The sequence below is a fragment of the Typopeltis vanoorti genome, chromosome 7 (genome assembly GCF_054136105.1).
Source record: "Typopeltis vanoorti isolate ZY-2024b chromosome 7, IOZ_Tvanoo_1.0, whole genome shotgun sequence".
Classification (NCBI taxonomy): domain Eukaryota; kingdom Metazoa; phylum Arthropoda; class Arachnida; order Uropygi; family Thelyphonidae; genus Typopeltis; species Typopeltis vanoorti.
The window spans coordinates 112819974-112841567 of NC_143555.1; the positions used below are offsets into that span (position 1 = coordinate 112819974).

The window sequence follows — 21594 nt, forward strand, 5'->3', positions numbered from 1 at the left end:
ATTAGCATCGATCACAGCTTCAATTCTGCTTCGGAACCTCGAACAAGCTGATGCTACAGTCTCCCTGGGAAGGGCCGCAAAAACTGTTTTAATTTTATCCATTAACTGGGCTTTTGTATTACTGGAAGTGCGATTGGTGTCTTTTTCAACTGCGCCCCATACAAAATAATCCATGGGGTTAAGGTCTGGGGAGTTTGGAGGCCAAACATTTGGACTGGTGAAGTCGTAGAAATTTTCAGACAACCATTTTTGACTTTTCCCAGAGGTGTGGCAAGGGGCCGAATCCTGCTGCCATACATACGGCCTACCATTGGCTACCCTTGTTATCCAGGGCTTGACTACAGTTAGCAACTCCACGAACAAAGCCCGAATTCCAATGCCAGGGTTCTTCAACACCTGTTCCTGCAGATTTGCGAGGAATTCTGCTGTACGAACGCAATCAGATCGTCTGCTAGGGATCTTTCTTCTTGCTACATCCTCGTAGTCACCATTGCAAGTCTCTAGTTCATGCCTGATTGTTTTTACTGTATTCAGGGAGCATTGGGCAGCAGTCGTAATATCCTTATTTTGATGGCGGGCACGAATCATCATGATACAAGTTATTCTCTTCCATGATTCAGGTGGGTTCCAGCTATCCATCCTTTCTGACATCTTGTATATGAATGAAGAAGGGTCCAAACTTTTAAATGAAGAGAAGTGTGTGTTAATACATGTAATTTACGGAAAAATATAATTAATTATAAATATGTCAAATTTATCCCGAACACCCTGTATATATATATATATTGTAATTATTCTGTGTGTGTGTGTATGTATATACACAGAAATCTCGCTGAATGTAATCCGTAAACTTGTTCATTGCAGGTAGCGTGATATGTAGAAGTTAAAATAGTTATTAAGGAAATTTAAACAGAATACTTGACTAATTATTAATCCATAGCATTGTTCCTGTTCGTATTCAAACTATGATGTTTTTGATGTCCAATATATGAATACCGATGGATAGCACTTTAATCACAAATGCCACCTATCGGTATTTCTACAAACTTTCTAATTACAGTAATGCTAAAATGCAAAGTTTTTATGCTATTAATAAACTCGATTGCACTCATCCACATCCCTCTCAAATTGATTGGTAAAATATATTTTACTGTTTCTTTGTTTTCATATACTTTTTTTTCAAATCTTTTAAGTTAGTATTACATTTCTCAAGTTTTAGACACCAGCAACGAAGAAGTTGCCAGTTCTTCGAAGATATGAAGTGTTTTAAATTTAATAACGTTGAAACAAATGAAAGATGAGGCTTGAATCACGTTGTATTGAGTGGTGATTGCCTTTTCTGTATATCTTTGCATTTAGTTGACGTATGACCTGGTCACCTTTCAGAATACTTTATAAGATGGTCATTTTAAAACCAAACGGTTTTAAAATGACAAGCCTCTGCAAAACTCTAAAAGACGTTTTGTTTTAAATCTAATTTTTTTGGCCAATTGCTAATGAAAGTATAATTGTCAAATTTATTTACCAAGTTGGTGTATAAAAGTTTTTAATCATATACCATGTATTATAAAAAATATAATAAAGTGAACTAATATTTTAAAATCTATTTTTAATTTTAATTCTTATTTTATATTTTAATAATAATATATAATTCAAATTGTTGGTATTATGTTAATAGTTCCAGTATGATGTTAATGGTCCCAATAGGGATATGTGTAGAATAACTGGGATAACGAAAATTGAAAGAAACAACAGCACAATTGTATTCTCGAATAAACTGTTTATTCACATTGCCATGAAACAATACACCCATTGACTTACCGTTACAGCATACACCATCTACGCCAACCATCAGGTTTGTTGCACATCCTTAGCTACCCATTTCTACCTGTCTCTTGGAAGTGGAGTCTAAAATACAGGTATGGAAAGAGGCAAAAAGGAAAAAAAAAAAAAAAAACGAACAGCTAAAGGGTAATGCAATCCTATCCTAGTGAATATCAACGTGTCCTCTAACATTCCCAGAGAGGTCAAGGGTAGAATTAGGGTGGCTAAGGAGGAGACTTTTTTTTCCTGAGGGTGACGCCAAGCAGGCAATGACTATAAAATTAACCACTTGATCACACGGTCGCTACTGCCTGGAATGTCTAAAGTTACAAGGAACCGTCCTCAAAGTATATACCGCCTATACGAGGCAGTGTTAATTTAGAGATGACAAGTTCTCGTATTCATTTCAGGAAGGTACCCGCATTTTAATATTATTTTGGCATCCCAGAATTCCCTCCTTCCTAACCAAGATATCTGTTTAAATTCAGTTTTTTTTTTTCTTTTTGTTTTAGTTTTCGTTCCATGTTATTCACAGAAAATGTCTTGTGCAGCTCAAACTATCTTCACTGCTTTTACACCATGTTCAGTAGCCAAGCCGTCTACTAAGCTTTGCGCATGCTCTGGAACACAGCAGAAAGAGAAGAAAAAAGAGAGAAAAATATCAGTACTTGAGTTTTTTTTTCCTTTTTTGCAATCACTGTTTTTTTTTGTTTTTTTTTTAATCTTGACAGCGTATACTTCCTCGACCAAAATATGAGGTCAGTCCTGTGTCAATTATGACTAAGTTTTCCATCTTGGATGAAGCCATTGCTGAAGAGGGATGGGTGGGAAAAAAATCAGGCATTTTTTTTTTTTTTTAAACGTGCAAGCACATATACATCAAAGTGCAACCCTGAATAACACGGTAAACCTTTGGCCACGAACGGTGAGGGGGTGGGAGAGGATCTATACACCGCAGGATGAGACCGACAACATTTTTTTTTTTTTTCGAGGTCTCATGGCGAACTGTTTGACTCACTGGCCAGATGGGATTCTTCGTTTCGACCATCTTACTTGCCATCCACACCTGAGTTGGGAGTTTCCGTTGGCAAAGACGTCTGTTGAACCAAGGGTGGGGTGCTAACCGATGCTGGGCTGCTGACGCTAGGAGGCTCACTTTGACTGTTCTCCGAATCACTACAGCTGCCGCTGCTGCTTCCTTTCTTCTCCCCGCCGTTCCCGTTGTGGGTTTTCACGTGCTTGCTGAGATGATCCGATCTCATGAAACGCTTGTTGCAAATGGGACAAGCAAAGCGTTTCTCTCCCGTGTGGGTACGGAGGTGTCGTTGAAGCTCGTCAGATCGGGTAAATCGCTTGCCGCAGAACAGCCAGTTGCAGACGAAAGGGCGCTCACCTGTGTGCCAGCGGAGATGCGCTTTCAAATGGGAGGTCTTCCCGTACACCTTCCCGCATCCTGGGATGTGGCAGCTGTGAATATTCTTCTTACGGAGATGGGCCCCCGCAGGGCCAAGTCGTTCTGCTTCTTGACAATTGGGGCAATCGCAGGTCGCACGACCTGTGTAGCGGCGCTGCGATCTTGGCGAAGGCATCTGCGGCAGAGTGGACTGCGAAAGACCGAAAGGGGAGGCCACAGAAGCTCCCACTCCCTGAGCGGAGGGTAGCATCGACTTGTACGTGTCTTGCAGTAGGTGCTGACCCGACGATAGCAGATGAGCCGGATTGGAAGCAGCCAGTGTCGGTCCCAGTCCGTAGTCGGAGCTTGGATAGTTGGCGGGAAGTTGAGAATGCAGTCCTGAAGTGGCTCCGGACATGTCGAGCCACGAACCAGCGCCGGAAGCGGCGTGCATGTCCCACCAGGTCGTAGAATTAAGGGTGTTCACAGTTGACACTTCCGTCTTGATGCCACTGTGAGTGGCTCCCGCCACGTTCATGTTGAACGGCCAGCTTTCGTACGGATGTGCAGCGACGCTGACTCTGGAATACATGGTACCGAGGTGAGAAGAATCACCATGCACCTTTCCTAGGAGGCCTGCTTGACCACTGTCCGTTTGCGGTGACGTAACCGCAGTGCCAGGATAGAACAGGTTTTCCCCGCCGTATGAGGCGGAGCTACATGCTGACGTCACAGCGGGACGCTGATAGTTGAGAGTTGGGGCGCTGCTGTTGGCTAGCGTGGCAACTCGTTGAGAACCAAGAGGAAGTCCCGTGCCTGCAGGGGCTGAAGTCGGCTGAGTTCCTTTCTTCCAGGGGTGGAAACCTTTACCGACTGCTGCATCAGCCAAGGGAGGTGGACTCTTGCTGGCCAGTTTGTTGCATTGAGCTGCCAGCATGGCTAGAGGGGTTCCTCCAAGACGTGGATGTTCCTGCAATGACACACAAAAAAGAAGTTGGGTTATTACGTTGTGTTAACAAAGTTCTAGATTTAGAAAGAAAAATAACTCGACACTTTAAAATAGGAATGGTTATTCAAGCTGTTATCACGGTAAACAAAACATAAATAATAATAATAATAATAAATGTTTACTTCTACTTGGGCGGCGGGGGTGATTTAACTTCGTCCTGTGAAAGATTATTTTGTGGCAAAAACAGCCTCGCAAAACAGTTAAATATTCCCCGCCTTCCAGGTGGAAGTAATTTTTTATTTCAGTGTACGTAATATCTTTGTCTAAATGCGCAATAACATTATCATTACTGGTGACATTCATTTGCGATCTCGACTTGACTGAAGATGATTTGATAGCACGCAAACCCTTTCGTGGGAAGGCCGCCCAAAAGAAATACCTGAAACATGGCCGTGAAAAATAATAGTGAATAAATATTAAGGATGCTGTATTGTTTTTTTACACTTTACAATGCTAGAACTTTATTTTAAAGTCTGTTATATTTTATATTATTTTCATAATCTTTATTTTATTTTTATTTATTTATATTTTTCAAACCGAACGCCATCAATGCAACCCAATGTCTACTAGCGGAGCAGCTCAAGCATACCGATTCCCCAATATAGTGCTGCCCTCTATATTAAACAGCCCTAAAGTCCGTACAATAAAACTAATGCGATGGCTAGAACGACACAGCACGTGCGTTGCCATGGGTAGAATTCATGTCATACGAGTCAATAGCGTTGATAAGTAATGATGGTTACGAACAAGGAATGACTTCTAATAAGAATATGAATCGTTAAAGATTGATGCTCGCTTTCAAATAGCATCAATCTTCATGTAGCAATAACGGTGATCAGACTCTTATTTCCTCAAGTCATTCGATAAGTTATGGCTTTGTTATAACGTCTTCTAGGGCGTTCTTGTAAATCTCACGAACTAAAAAAAAAAGGTACAGATGTGTTTGTATAAATCAATGTGTAAGATTTGTTATAATCATGAGTATGTTTTGCAGTAGGAATGTGCAATGCTTGTTGATAGAGAAGCTACCAGAAGATAAATAGATTTTATATTAACTCTGGAAGAGTAGTTTAAAATTGATAATATGCAGTAAATGCCCTCATCCTGAAAAAGAAATAAAATGTTGGCGCGATTTATAAATAACCAAAGAAACACATCTTTTGGTCAGTTAAAAAAATCACCGATCGGAATCAAATCTACGCCACCTATCTGGGTTTATCTTTTTTTAAAAGAATAATAAATTATTACCATGATTTAAAACTTTAAAAAAATATATAAAATAAGTTAAAGAAAGGAGTTTTTCAAATAAATAATATAAGTGACAAATAAATGTTATATACTTTATTTAAAAATATTTAAATTTAAAGAAGAGATGTCAAATGCACGTTTTATTACATAAAACACAGTGATCTTTTTTTGTTAATATCCGAAATTCCAGGTAAGTGAAAATCCATTTCCTTTTTCGTCACTCTAAGGGGTTAGAACGAAAAAAAAAAAAGTTAAAGGATTTTCACATTCAGAACAGCTTTTTCGCACCTGATAAATAAACCTACCGCTCTCTTCCCCCCCATCCTTTCCCCGTAAGAGTGTTCCCGGTAACATTCCCTTTTGTGGACAAGGTTGCCAGGCCAGTCCCCCTACCACATCCAAAATAGGGTACACGGTGGCGGAAGGACAGGGAAAGAACCAGGGGGGGGGGGGGTGAGTAAGAATCTTTGAAGTACAAATCTCCTTTCCTGTTCGCCCCCTCCTGAGCCCTAACACCACCATTAGCACTTTTGGAAAATAAAGCCCAGGACATCGGGATCCCCCAAAGCGAGGTAGTTTAGCAAACCATTTACAATTGAATAACCACTACTAATATACAGCTACATGAAAGTTGAACAAGAATATTAAAATAGTATTAATACGGGCTACCGAAATTAAGTTTGCGTACACATAAATATATATAAATGGCAAAAACATTGGTGGTTTGTTTTACACTTTCTCCTTATAGCTATTATGTATCATAAGGAAGGTCTTGTGGTTTCACGCAATACATATAGACCTGTGTATTCGAGCCTAGACACATGCATACGCACACTCACTTATGCATTGTCAAAACACAATAATCATGATAGCGAATCAATAGTGTTTCTGGAATGACTTTAAATGGGATTATATTGATCAAGTGCATATAATAAACAACTATGTTATACCAACTAAGACTGTTGGCATCTTCAGGGTACATAACTGATGTAAGGCACTACTAATATACAGTTTTAACATCAAATAGTGTTTTTTCCCTACTTGCACATGCAACAAAGTTTGCGAAGGAAAATTGCTATCGATCCATCTCTTACTGTTGTGAGATTGAATTCGCTGATACAGTTTCTACACCAATCCACTCGTACCAAATGTACTGTTGATCTAAGACAGGTTTATCAATACTACAAGACGAATTGGTCGATTTGCCGTGTGATTAAAAATGAACAAGCCACTATTGGAGTAGAGACATTGTATCAAAGGAAATTAGACCATTTTAATCTTTTATTTGCTTTTGTTTGTTTAATTTAATGGTCATTGGCAATCAATGACAGACAGCGCCCCCTGTAAACAAACATGCAGACTTCGCACATGACTAGCTCAGAAGCCATATGCCAACATTCGTGTTCCGATGGTTATGCGTCTTCAGATTGACGGAAACATAATGCTCGTAACTTTTTGATTCTTTTATTTTTTAAATGTGGTTTAGAAGTACATTTCAGGGTTAAATAGCCCAAAATTATTTCAATCATATATATGGGTATGTAATGATAACTTTCTAGGATAGAAAGTTATTTTTCTGTTTCTCCAAAAAAGTTTTTTTGGAGAAACAGAAAACGGTTTATTTTCTTCCTGCTTTACTGATGAATATTTATTACACTATATTTGAACTTACTTTTAATTCAAGTTTACGAACGGAAAACAGTTCTACCTGATACGTGTAAAATTCTATTACATTTCAGTTTAAATAATCAGCGATGAGACTAATTTCAGTAATATAATCATTCTAACAGCTCGCCAACAATCAGTAAAGAGTTGGTTGTGATGGATACGTCATATTGGAAAATGATGTAGACATATTGCATATTTCAGCAATGTGACGTATGAGATGGAAGCTACAGACAGCATGTTCGTTTTTTCTTCTTTTTTTTTTTCTCTAATGAGATATTGATATGGTTGTAATAAATATTAAGACATAGTTTGGACCGAAATTCATTAAACCTGAAAATTTTCATTTAATATCGCTAAGGTAAATGGAAGTTGTATTCGACTGTGAAAATCTACTGTGTTATCATCTCTTTAGTTCTGCTAACGAATTGTACAAATGGATGTATTTGTAAGGGAACCAGTCCCTTACCGATTCTTTCGTACCGGTAGTATAGCCAACGGCATTAAAGTCATTTTGAACTGAAGAGACAGTCGGCGCCTGGGACAGAAACCACGACCGAAAATTATCGTCTCTGTTGAGGGGAACCTTGCAATTCCCACGTGACCTTGGAAGTGAAATTATTTTATTTTTGCCGCACGGTAGAAGGACTACATTTGCATGTGCAGCTACGGCAATTTTAAGCTTCATATGTAAAATTGCAAGAGCGGGTAGAAAGAAAGACATTATATAATCACACAATATAAAAATAGCAATAACTGATTTAATGCTAGTTCCAATAATTTCTCTCTTACTATATTCGCTTGAACAAAATAAGCAGAACTGATTAATTCATGAATGCAGAATTATAGAGTAGACTAACAATGCTGGAATTTTCCAACGAAGATTGTCGTAATGTAAGAAAATGTAAAGATCAAATCACGCCATCCAATCCTCTGTTCAGCCAGGAATATCCTGTTTCTTTTTCTTTTCTTTTTTTTTTTCTCTTTTCATGCTTTTGGAAACTTTCCTTGTAAGCGCAAGACTCCGAAAAAACGTCTTACCAAGAGTCATCATACACTTTTGCCGACTCCTGATCTATACTCATGCATGAAACAGTGTGAATAATAAGAATATGATGCTCCCGCCCTCTAGTGATACACAATTAAAACCTAAACTTTACAGCAGACATTTAGAATTTAAAATATTTCCATAGTGACAAAGCTGAGTGCTACATAACAAGTCTCCCAGGTGTCCCTCTTTCAAATCAACGCACTGCATTGGCTAGAAGGGCTTTGTAGAATTACTTCCTTGCCATCGGAAAACACTGAACCTTTCATTATCTGCCTTTGAATATCCGACCCGTTTTTGGGCGGGGTTTAGAACTAATCTCTGAACTCTTTATATTCATGCAAATAACTACACCAGGTTGACGCTGTTCATTTCGTTGTGAAATGATAGCTACAAACAGGAAGGTTGACTAACATGTTTTGTATGACGCGATAACTTACTAAAATATTCAAAATATTCCGGGAAATGTATTTAAATAAAAATGAATGAATAAATTGAAAAAAGCAATATTTATGAATAAAATATTTACTTGATTTTTAACTAAAAATAAACTGGAAAAAAGAAGTCATATTTTAAGAAATACCTTTTGTATGTGTGTGTGTGTGTGTGTGTGTGTGTGTGGTGTGTGTGTGTGTGTGGTGCATTGGAGTGCTCCGCGTCATTTGACAATAACTATTTCTCGTACAAACATATCCCAACTTCCATAGCCACTTCAGTCTCCAAAAAATTAACGACCTTTGCGGCTCCAGCTACTCTTTTTCATCTATACAACTGCTGACTGTATAAATCTGAAATCCAAACTTGGAATAGTGTTGTAGTGTTTACACATTGAGGGAGTGAACCAAAAATCCTCCCTAAAATTCGTTGATACTATCCAGAAAGGTCAATCCAGTTAGCTGATATTCCACCACCCTCAGAGATTTGCTTTCATCACTTTCTCGTAGATGCTTTGTTTTAGCATTATGCGTCTTCGAGGAATTGGTCACCATCATTAAAAGGCAATTTTCTTTAGAAAATTTAAGAACACAAGCAGTTACTATTCGACATCTGGTACAGTTTCCCACCTATCAAACCAGCTTGTCTTTTATTATTATTATTTTTGGAACATTCTCTATCTGTCTTTCCCAAAGACCCAACCTCCATCTGTTTAAGAAACACATCTACAGATTCCTGCATTCCAAATACTTCCCTTTAACCTCTTACCCATAAAAGGTATACCGATTCAATATAGTTTTGCATGTTGGGTTGATATAAAAAAAAATATATATATGAAATTGATTTATTATTCGATCCTCCTTGATCTATTACTAACGAACAATGATTTCAGAATCGCTAACCCTTGCATCGATATCAAACCTTTCATTTGGTAGAAATCTTCAACAACCTGGTCATTTTGGAGCCGGTTACGTTGCTCAAACATTTCTTGATCTACGAAGCATTGCATTCTTAACAATTTTTTTCTGTTGGAAACGAAATGTAAATTTTATTTATTGCGCCATGTTGTATGATGTTCATAAGTTGGAAGAAGCATTCTCATATGCATTTGCTTCTGTGAGCGTGCTTCAAGATACAACAAAAGTGATACAAGTTGCAGATTAAAATCTTGCGTGTATATTAACTATGTCAAATTCTAAGTAAGTGTTCTCGACAAATAAAGATAGCAAGACTAGCTATGACACACACACACACACACACACACACACACACACACACACACACACACACACACACACACACACACACACACACACACACACACACACACACACACACACACACACACACACACACACACACACACACACACACACACACACACACACACACACACACACACAATAAAAACAACAACTAAAGAGTAGTGATATACGCCATAGCAAAAATTTGCGAGTGTTCAAAAGTTGCGGACTTTCATAGAAAAATCGGAATAAAGACCAAAACGTTTGTTCAGAAAACTTGAGTTTCTAGTCGAGTCTATCTTGGTAGGTACACTTATGATGACTTTCAACTAAAGACTAATTACTCGAACTCATATGGTGACAGAAGTTTTCCACTCTTAAAATCTGTTTTTACCATATCGAAATAGACAAAATAACTCTGGACTCGTAAGCAAACTGCAATGCAATAGCTTAAGTGCATTTCTAATGTCAAACGTAAATAGAGAAAATGTTAATAACGTCAAATGGCACGCAGAGAAATTTTAAATGTTTAAAATTTCTCTGCGTGCCATTTAAAATTTCCAATTATAAATACGATTCGTAAGAAAAATATTAGCTTATTTCTTGAGAAGAATAAAATAACTTTTATTCTTACATTTCTATTGGTATATATGTGTTTGCTTTATTTATTTATATTTTAGAATGTTTTCTTTGTATATGGGAGGTCCTCCTCTCATCCTTCTCCTCCCACCTATCCAGAATATGATACTTAAGCTTTCACTCACGAGGGAGATGAAATTCATTTGCTTTTTTTTTTTTTTTATTCCGTAGGATTAAACCAAGAAATATTCCGTCGATCTACCACTACGGATCTATCAAGAGAAAAAAAAAAAAAAGCATTTTGAATTAAATGTTAGCCTATTTGTCAACCGCTCGTAACTCGGTATTTCATTATGTTAGTTTATTGGCTATCACGATTCGCGTCGATATCCATCAACTCAACAATCCTCTTATTATGGCCGAAGAGATGTTAACAACTTGGGCCAATGAAATACTTCTTACACTTAGACGTCGCTTTATCCCATAAAAGTGTTTTGATTTCTTCTATTCCCGCTAAACGTTAATCTGGTGTCATCTAAATGGGGACTAAATTTCATTGAGAAGGTTTAGTATTCCGAACGCGTCCCTTCCATTAGCTTGCAGTGCATGCACGATCTTCGGCGTTCGCTAGTTCCATATTTATTTTCCCACCACAAGTTTACTGACACAGACGATTTTGGCAGTTATTTTCCTGTGACTAATCGACGTTAATGAAACTATCTCGAGGGGAACGCTATTTCTTTTCTTTTTTTTTTTTCCTAATAAATATTTGTCCTTGGAACATGTCTTGACTTAAGAATTTCTCCTGACACTCATAAAATCATGTTTATATTTTGCATTTATTCGACCCATCTTCCTAGCACAAGCGGTGTCCTTCGATTATAGTGCAATACCGAAGAAGCCTTATGGTTCAACTCTCCGTTAGTGACACAATAAGGAAAACTTAAGGAAAAAGACTTAACCTTTCCTGTATGTCTGTGTGTCATTCTTTCTCCGGCGATACTTTTTAATCTATCATTTCCTATTCACATAGGGATTTATTGTAACATGATAATCACTGGCAATGTATTCCACTAAAGGTTGACAGTCTACAGAATCTATAAAAAACCTAAAAATTTGTTTTGAACTTTAACTATTCATATTAAAATATGAATAGTTAAAGAATTAATTTCTATGAAATTTTAATTTTTTTTTCAAGTTATCCTTAAGCTGTTGACTTTTTTGACGTAAATATAATAACTTAGAAAATATCGATAAAAATATAAAGTATAGACAATGCATCAATAGCTTACAATCAATACAGACCAGATCATGAGATATTTATTGTTGCAAAACAGTAAAAAGAAATTTAACTAAATAAGGTGGGGTGACACCAACTGAATGACGTCAAGAAGTAAGTTTACAGATATTATAATTGATGCTTTTCAAAATCAAGCTTTGTTAGACACATAGTAAATATCTGCTGATAGATAGGTGCAAATAATTCAGGGATGGGGGATTAATGTTTATTTATTTTAATATTTTTGAATGACAGCTTAACTATAACAAGAACTGGAACAGTGTATATTGAAAGAACCTCATCAGACAACTGGGAACAATGTTGTCATTCACGCCTTTTGTTTGGCTATTTCTATTAACTTTTTTTTTCTTTTTTTTTTTTTTTCGGGAGTAGGTGCGTGGTACTGAACTCATTAATGAGATCAAACTTATTTTGAATTCAGTGATTAAAACATCTGCTATACTCAGGTCAGAATTCGATTTGATGCATCATAGAGTAGTTTAAGAAATACACTAGAATAAGCTACTTAGTTCTCTTTTGATTGTAATGATCAAGCTATACAGACGCCACCTGGTGGTGAATCTATAAATCTTTCTTTTAAATTTAAGAATTGTGATATGCGACCAAGATTTAAGTATTTTTAACGCATTAAATTTGCTTAATCCAGAATGGAAGCAGAATAAGATCGGATATTTGGATAGTACTACAATATCCGATAAATTTTTTTCCCCAGTTTTACAAACTGCAGCTATCTACACAGCAAGAAAAAAAAAAAAAAAAAGCTAAACTCAATATTTAATTCAGTTTATCAAACCACACGATGATTTGTAAAAATCCATACCATGGAAATATCGAACTCCAAATAAACATGGAGATTTTCCCCTCCCACCTTTTCCCTCCCTTACGTACGCACACGCCCAGACACACAATTTCCTTACCTCATTATTATTCAGTGAGCACCTTCGACAGCCTCACCAACGAAAAGCTATCATAATTTAGCGTATACGTCCCTATGAGTTCGGTAGAGGGTCGAATGGGGAGTGAATGAAAGAATTAAGTGTGTCTATCTAAAGGAGTCATTTACATTCTTTTCTTGGCGTTTCATATTTTGGCAAGGTAAAAACTTTGCAATGTAACCTAGAAATATATGATGGCATACCAATCAGCACGACTTAAACGTGGGTTGAAATCCAAATATATTGGCTTGGCTGTCAGTCTTTAGTGAAGGTCTTCGGTTTACAGGGGGGGGGGGTTAGTCAACAACCCCTTTCTAAAAGAAAGTGATATGTACAACGATAATCTAGGCATAGGTTTGCTTGATATTTAGGTGTGGTGGTGATGAAAGGTGATAAAAAGATGTGTTTAATTATGATTTGCATAACATACCTTTGTTGAAAGAGATCGTATGTGTGTGTGTTATACAACAGCAATAGCTAACAGAAAAATGCATTTCTTTCCTGCAACGTTAGTTTTCCCGCATTACTGATTTAAATTAAAATCTGAAATTAATAAAACGCTAAGAGGGAAAGAAAAAAAAACATATCAGACCTCTTAATAAAACACGCATCTGCTTACATTCATACACATACAGAGAGACCGCACAAAATGGACGTTTTTTTTTCTTTTTTTCGGGAGGGAGGTAGGCCTTACGAGATGATACATTAAACTGGTTTTTCAACGCCACACCTGCGGATAATGAAGGCCGAAGCGCCTCGGTGTCTGCATTGCTTTAATTCAAGTGTTTTTCCGCTTCTCCAGTTGGACTGATATTGAGGCATATGTTCAAGATGTTTACTATGTGGGAAAGACTCCACAGACTCCACTACGCACACTTGGGTAATTTAACTCACCACAAACTCCAGGTGTTTACTTTTATAGTTGCAAAACAACAGTTTACGACAGCAATTTTGGATGCATCTCCAAAATATTCGCTTAGATGAATACAAAGAGCGAACTTGATTTTACTAATGTCGACATATGATTTTTTTTTTTTTTTTTTTTTCGGGGCTTCCTTACCGACATCTCATTTATGCCTGAAGCTACTGATGTTTTTCTTCCGAAATGGGGCAGGGAGAGGTTCTGTCATTTTAATTTCATTATTATAATCTTGAATTCTAGTTCAGATTACTTTGAATCCCTCAAGTCATGTACGTACATTTGTCCTTCCTGTTTTTAGAAACCATAAAATATCTTTCTTTGTGTTTGCCGGTTCCGCTAAACCTCGCACCTTTGACGTATGCATGGACAATTACAGAGACGCGCCTCCTGCTCGGGTGGGTGTAGAAATTATGCTACAAAGCTGAGGGTCAGGAGGACTGCCCAGTTCTAGCGTTGTAGAAATTCGACCAATCTTGGAAAAAAAAATAGTACTCAAATTTCGCAGCAATCAGGTTCGTTATTGCAAGATATCACTAATTAGGTTTTGTAATGCGTGAGTTAACATCAGCACTATTAATAATTTGAAATGGTTGGATGTTTTAGATGACATGAAAGTAAAACTATAGTTATGAGATGAGCGTATCATGTCTGTGAATCTCATGCATTCTTAAGTTTATGTTTCGTGAATGTAAAATCATGTCTGGGACTGAAAAGCTCGCCACCAATATCTGATGTAATTGACTTTGAGTTTAAAAACTTTTATAAAGGTTCCTTGTGTTCTAGAGATTCGAACCCATGTGCCCTTCAACCAATGAGCATATCTTGAGACTGCCACCAAGTCACTTTGAAATAGTAAAATTATAAATTCATCCTTGAAAATGCAAGCGAATTGGTGTGGGGAATTAACCTAAATAAAATAACAACAGTAGCAGCAACAACAACAACAAAATTATAGGACCAAACGGTCAGAATGAAACCAGGAAATAGCAACAAACGAAGGCCACCATATCGGTGGCCTTCTTGGACTTTATCTTGGACTGATATTTTACCAGGTGCTCCTAATTTACTGCGAAATACAAAACATAAAAAAATTAAATAAAAACAGAAAAAAAAACAGTTTTAAAAAATGAAAAACTTAAAATATCTTATCGTTTCAATTAATCAATCTGTGTCATTCAAATGATAAAGATACAGCACGTGAGCCCAAGTGATTACTCAAAAAACAGCTCTCCAACGTATCCCAACTAAGAGACTGAATTCGCAGTCATTTTCGAGAAATTCAACCTATCTCAATATGGGCCATGACCTTACACAATCAACGTAAAATTGTGATCATTACTTATGCCAAGCAAAAATAACAATAATAGGAAATAAATGGTAGTATCCATATCCAGATGTTAAAATTCGTGTTAGCTGGTTAATAATAACGTGTTAACTGAACTTAGTGCTGCCAGAAGTTCAATGTGTATTTTATGAACCTTCGCAGAGTCATTCTGGGAACCATGCACTTTTTTTTAGCAGGGTCGGAATCTTAAATGAATGCCCATGATTTATCGTTGCAGGGTTACTTATTAACAGTTTCGAGCTCGTCCAATCAGAAATACCACATGTCTTGACCGCTAATGGCTTATCTGGACATCTAGCCTCTGTGCGCGTGACTTCTATTATCCTCGACTCTGGTTTATATGTGGGTAGGGCCAATATTAAGTGGCCGCTGTTGTAACTTATGCAATATGATTAATATCGTTGTTCTGACCCTAGACATGGAAAAAAAAGATTGAAAATATGCGGATAAAAAGCATTTCGTCTCATCTTTCTTATACAAGTGACGTTTATTATTTCAGAGCATTTTACAGTAAATAATTTGGAAAATTTTGAACAAAAAATGTGACCACGGCTCAATTTTATTTACTGCATGTGTGGATGAAATAATATAGACGAGGAGCTACCGAGAATGATCTCCGATATAATAACATGATTTAAACTGATTCTACATATAATATGAAGAAAATCCATAAGTGAAGACTGCATTATTAACATTCTGTTTTGGGTTTTTATTTGTGGTGATTGATTGTTTAGATAAAGTTCCTTGAGTTCCAAGACACGTTAAAAAGATGTTAAAGATTTCCAAAATTTAAAATGTTAGTATAAAAATACGTCTAGAATTTTTTTTAATTCAAAAATATACTCATACCATTCAGTCTTCATAACTGCAATGAGATTTACGTAAATAGCATTCACAGCGCCCTCTACTACATACAAAACAACTATCTGTACATTTCAAATTGCAAAATTAAATTATATTTAAATATTTAGAAGAAAAAAAAAAAGCCTTATATCAATTGATGTCAGCTGTATTTTTTGCATAAAAACCAAGAAATTGGATATAAATTTGAAATTTATTTCTAAAAATAAGACAGTCCTATAGACACTATTACTAATAAAAACTTCCGAGGGTGAATCTTTTACCCTCGTTAATCCGCGATGTCTGCTAACTTCTCTGACCGGTGCATGTTCTGCAGACTGAAAAACGTGAGTTTCCAGAAAAAAAAAAACTCTTCCAGTTCTATATGGTTAACTCACATTCAGTTTAAAATCCACTGTAAAGTTTCTTTGAGTCAAGCTGGATTCGAACCCAGGCCTTTTCAACTAAAGGGAAAGTGTCGCGACGTCCTTGCGACCAAGTTATGGATTTTTTTAAAGTAAATCTGTTAAATATACAAAAATTAGGAGCATGTTCTCTGGGTGGGTTAAGGTTTAGATAATCCGGAAATACTACTCCAGAGATTTCAAGCTTCCAATAAGCAGGATCGTGGTGTATTCAAACCAGATGACGATATTCAACTGTTATATCTAACGCATTTACAGTCATCCATGTTACAGTAGGAATAGCTTCAAAATATTTTTCCTTCAAATACTTCCAGTTATAATAATAATACGATAGCAAATGCCGACTGCGCATGCGCAGAGATAAAAAAGAGACAGTGGACCATCTACTTAATTCTTGCAGCAAGATTGTTCATGCAAACTATAAACAAAGACATTCCAAAAGCTGTATATTGGAGCTTGTGTGGGAAATATGGATTCACAATTTTTATAATATTCCAGACATCACTGTAGCTGAAGAACAACATATGTGGCTTATTGATGTGGCAATACCAGGGGATAATAGAGTAGAAGAAAACGTGCGTGAAAAACTGACTATGTATAGGGATCTGGAGATTTAAAATTCAACAACTTTTCAACAAAAGGGCAAGAACAGTTCCAATAGTCGTAGAAGCGCTAGAAACGATACCAAAAGCATTTATGAAACACCTGGAAAAGCTAAGCCTCTCAGATATAATACCATCTCAACTTCAGAAAAGGGTACTTTTAGAGACAGCTCATATCTTAAGACGATATCTAGTCGATTCTAGGCCTTTGGATAAGGCGCGAATTGGACTCATTTGCCAGTCAAAGATTTCATTATGCTGTTTCACGTTTCTTGTTTGCTCTTTGACTGTGAACTCAGTTAATTGAATAATAATAATAATAATTCTCTGAAATCAATGGGAGAATGTCTTAATTGGTATAATGGTGCTACTTCATTTTTTGTTTGCGAACTAATTATATTAACAAATTAAATTCGATAATTCTAAGCTAAAGTAATTTACAAAAATAGTTCCAATTAAAAATCTTTATTTTTAATAAATAAAACGTTTCGACTAACATTCGGAGAAATTATATCGGAAAGAACCCCTCCGTACAAGATCGGCTAACCCATTTCAGTTAATAGTGAAAAACTTGACTGAATACATGGGAAGTCTTACTTCTAGGTTAAGGAGCATTGGTTTCTTTAATTACCTAATGATGACAATTAGATTTTCTGCATGTAACAATCGTTTCAATGCGCCAAATTAGATTTTTGACATGGAAAGAAAATGTTTTTTAGCTTTTCGCTAACACTTGACTCGGAAAATTATTTCAATTATTGGACTTCATAAACGATCGCTAGTGCTGATTCTAAATGTATACATTGAAATTATGAAATGCAACAAATCTGCATTTTGGTTAAAATTTAACCCACGATCTATCACTTATAATACAGGTAACTTTTTATTTATTTATTTTGTTTTATTTTTTGTTACTGCAGTAGTCTAAAAGTTTAATGCACTGAAATTAGAAAATAGAACATAAGGAAATATTTTTCCATAAAATATGCATATTTTTAGTCACGTGAATGTCTGGTCTACTGCATCATGACGTATCCTTTGAGCTATTTTAAAAATCTGTTTATTAATTATGAGATTTCCAGTTTTGGATTACGAGGTCAGATTTCATAGATGGTACATTGAATATCCCGGATAAAGTCATCAAAACTATTTATAACATTATTAATGGAAAGTGATATCCGCGCTAAGTTTCCACAAAATAGGAGTAATGATGTATCACCGGAGCAAAAGAAACATGGATGGACTCTCTCCATCCAAATTAGCGTCCTCAGAGTCCATTTGCGAGAAGGAATATCGTTGGATTTTCTTATTTTAAATTACCTTTTACGGGAATGAATAGTAGGTTTTTAAAGAGAGAGAGTCGAACTCAGGTATTATTAGTGTTTTTTAAAGCGCGCAGTCAATAAACAGTTCCGTGCTGCCCGATTCTTCTTATAGGGAAGTGACCATTCACATTCCATGTTCCAAAGCCATTTTTTCTTCTTCTTCTTCTTCTTCTCACTTCGTCTCAAGGAAGTAGGAGTGATGAATTGGCCCAACTGCTGAGATCCCAGTTGAGTGTGTCTAATACGCCTTAGCATGCATGTGACTCCTTTCATTATTTGGCGTGGGACCCCCAGACATTTGTCTCTTTTGCAGTGTGACGTCTACAGAGAGGTCTCGAGCGTTGTGCCAATGTCCAAAGCAGACGGATCAAATGTCTCCATGTGGCTTCGCTAATGGGAAAATAAAGTTGTGAAAAGATTTGACGAATGATGTCATCCCCCCCCCCCTCAACTCACTCTGCTGTACCCAATGCGTTAATAAACTACCTCCCTACCTCCGGGAGCACCTGTCGCATTTAACAGAGGAGGCAAAGTGTTATTTTATTAGAAACAATAGCTAGTCTCCTGCCATGTCAGGTGGACGAAGGGGGGGGGGGGGAGGTCAAGACAACATTTCGTGAGCCGTTTGCCACCCTATGCACGCACTACTCACGGCTCCGCCACTATAAGTGGCCTTATCTCACAGCTCAGTAGATGAAGCGTGCCTGTAGCGGTAACCCCTCGACCCGAGCTCCGCAAGAGTCGACGCCATTGCAGTCGAAGCGTGCAAGAATAGCGCCCGACCGAACAACCGTAAGTGCCGCATGCGGTACGCTTTAAGGCCCCCGCATGATAAACCAGTAGTAGGACAAACGGGGGACGGCGTCAACGCCATTGTTATCCGGGCTCGCAAACACGTGTTCGGATATGAACGACATCTTAGATCCAATCTCTGATACTGTCCCGAGCAGATTAAAACGTGCCACGATCCGACGCTAATGCCAGGCAGTAAGCTCTTAGTCAACGGATTAACCGAAATGAGAAGCCGTCCCTCCCTAGAACTCCCCCCCCCCGCCATCTCCGCAATTCTCCCCACGATAACTAGGCCTAACAAGTTACCCAGAATTCTAGGTAAAGTCATAGCCTCTAAACATCTTTGCCTTCATCCTTACCCGGACAATTAGCTAGTTACAGTACCCCCAACTAGGATTGACAAGATGAGCGATAGCCAAGCCCCTTCTTCATAGATGCCTTGATTAGGAAGGAACAAGAGAACTGTCTCTATGACAATATCGTAAGGCAGCCAGTCAAGCCTCTAATTACGTGTTCTTAGCACCATTAAAGATGAAAGCAACCGATCAGCAAGTACACATCATGCATGGAAACATGCTTTACATAATAGACTGAAGAAATTACCAGTGTACCAATATCAGTTAATTTTTCATTAGTTGTTCTATGTGCGAGAGGTGGGACACAAGCATTGGTCGAACACATTAAAAAAATCTTTTATCTCAAAATCAAGTTAAGTGAAAAAAAGGCGTCTCTCCAATTCTAAGTAACAGCAGCTTTAATAAGTCAGCTTATCACATGTTGAAATGTGTACTACTAGTAGAGTAATTGAGCAGCTTCTCTTTGTTTAGAACGAACACAAATAATAGAACCAAACAAGAGAAAAGCGCGTTAAGTTTCACGCTAAGCAATGTATGAAAAAAAAAAAAAAAAAAACATTTTTAAGTACATAATATGGGATACAATCCGATGCCGTGTTTCTCTTCTTACAATTTTTAAACTCCACGTATATAATTTATAGTTAGCAATCAATAAAATAATAATGGTATTAACATGTTGAGAGATAAAAAAAAAAAAAAATTAAAATAACAAGATTGTTTGAAAAACTTTCAGGCCTAGATGGTTTCACTTGGATTTATAAAACAAAGTGAGTGATTACAGTGTATAAGAAATTTCAACACAAACTCAGTTGTCTTGAGACAAACAGAAACAATTATGGGAATGTGTCTATTAGAACTAAAGAAATGCGAATGAAAGAAATGGGGCCGCTCGCACAGCATTTCGGTTTCAAAACCATGGAGAAAACATTTGAATAAACCAACTGTAATAATAAAAAGCCAATTTATTTCATTATTTACTGTAATAGAAATAAATACAAAATTTTGGGGATAAAAGGCGGAATACATATATGTATTCGAATTTGCTATTTCACTGTCGCACTATAACAGCATATCTAGAATGCCGTTTGTTTGTTTGTTTTTTACTTTTTTTTCTTCAGAGAGAGCACAATAAAAAATATGGTTCAAAATTACTTCATTTCTGTAAATTAACTTAATAATATTAAGTCATAATATGTTTCATGATTTAAACGTAAATTAATTCAAATGAGTACCGTAAATTCATATGCCAAACGATCTCCTCTTGTCTGCTAATTAATAGAAAAACAAAAGTGTGTTCAAATAGAGGATTTTATTTACAAAAGCTTTAGAATCCGTGGACCTAAAACCTGTCGGCAAATGACTGGCGTATTTACAGAGGAAAGAGTAAAACCACACGGAAAACACCATGAAGTACACTCCACAACATATTTAATTATCATCTAAGCATCCTAGGGTGTCCACTCAAGTAGATATTTAACCTTACATTTGATTGATACATGTTCTACTAAATGGTGGGAGCACACATTCCATCATTCCTAGTAGGATCTTGTGTCATCGGCTACTATTAATTAACTTTAATGTTTAGTTCTGACACTCCCCTCTTATTTCCCCCCCCTCCCCTTCACCTGCTGAAACACGCCGTGCATGGTGAAGAACAGAAAGGCAAGGCAGTCAACCAATGGGTGCTTATTAACCCGATGACGGACAAAGTGAAAAGTGTGGTGGTCAAATAAAAATTTGTCATACACGAAAACATCCCGCAATTTGAATTTGGGGGGGGGGGGCAATGCGAATTCCGTTGATTATTAATCGTCCACATGCGAGCGACATACTCGATAAGATTCTATAGATTATATGTATGCTGTACACTTTTTATCAACTCGTTTTAGGAGAAGGCTAAATATATCAGGGAAACACGAACTGTCAACCTTTAGTGATAATATATGAATAAATTAAGAAGTGGATTCTTGTGACAATTAAAAAAAGAACAGACACGATTTGACGATCCAAAAATTCCAGTTACAACACAAACACACATACTTAATTTTACTTTCATCATATATAACCGATCTGTTACACAGAAATGCTCATCGCTTGCCACTATCCATAATGAAACGACAGCAAATAATAAATATACTTCATCCTACAATTAACTGGCTTCCCGCAATTATTTTGGCTTAAATCGAAATCAGTATTAGCGAATGATTAGGTATAATACTTAATATTAAAAAAGTAGAATACTTTTTCGCTTTGTTTTGACAAGCTATCCACACGTGTTTAGTTTCCATAGTAACAACTTTGTCGCTG

At 36.8% G+C, this 21594-nt stretch overlaps 1 protein-coding gene across 2 annotated transcripts in view; it reads right to left on the minus strand.

Moving 5' to 3' along the window:
• Positions 1-2660: 2660 nt before the first annotated feature.
• LOC150104978 (transcription factor Sp9-like) overlaps positions 2661-21594 on the minus strand; it is a 65194-nt gene continuing 46260 nt past the window's right edge. For both annotated transcript variants that reach the window (XM_090396085.1, XM_090396084.1), the window contains one exon: positions 2661-4187. In XM_090396085.1, the coding sequence (XP_090252211.1) occupies positions 2874-4154 (1281 nt within the window). In that variant the 5' untranslated portion in view covers positions 4155-4187 and the 3' untranslated portion in view covers positions 2661-2873. The remainder of the gene's footprint in view (positions 4188-21594) is intronic.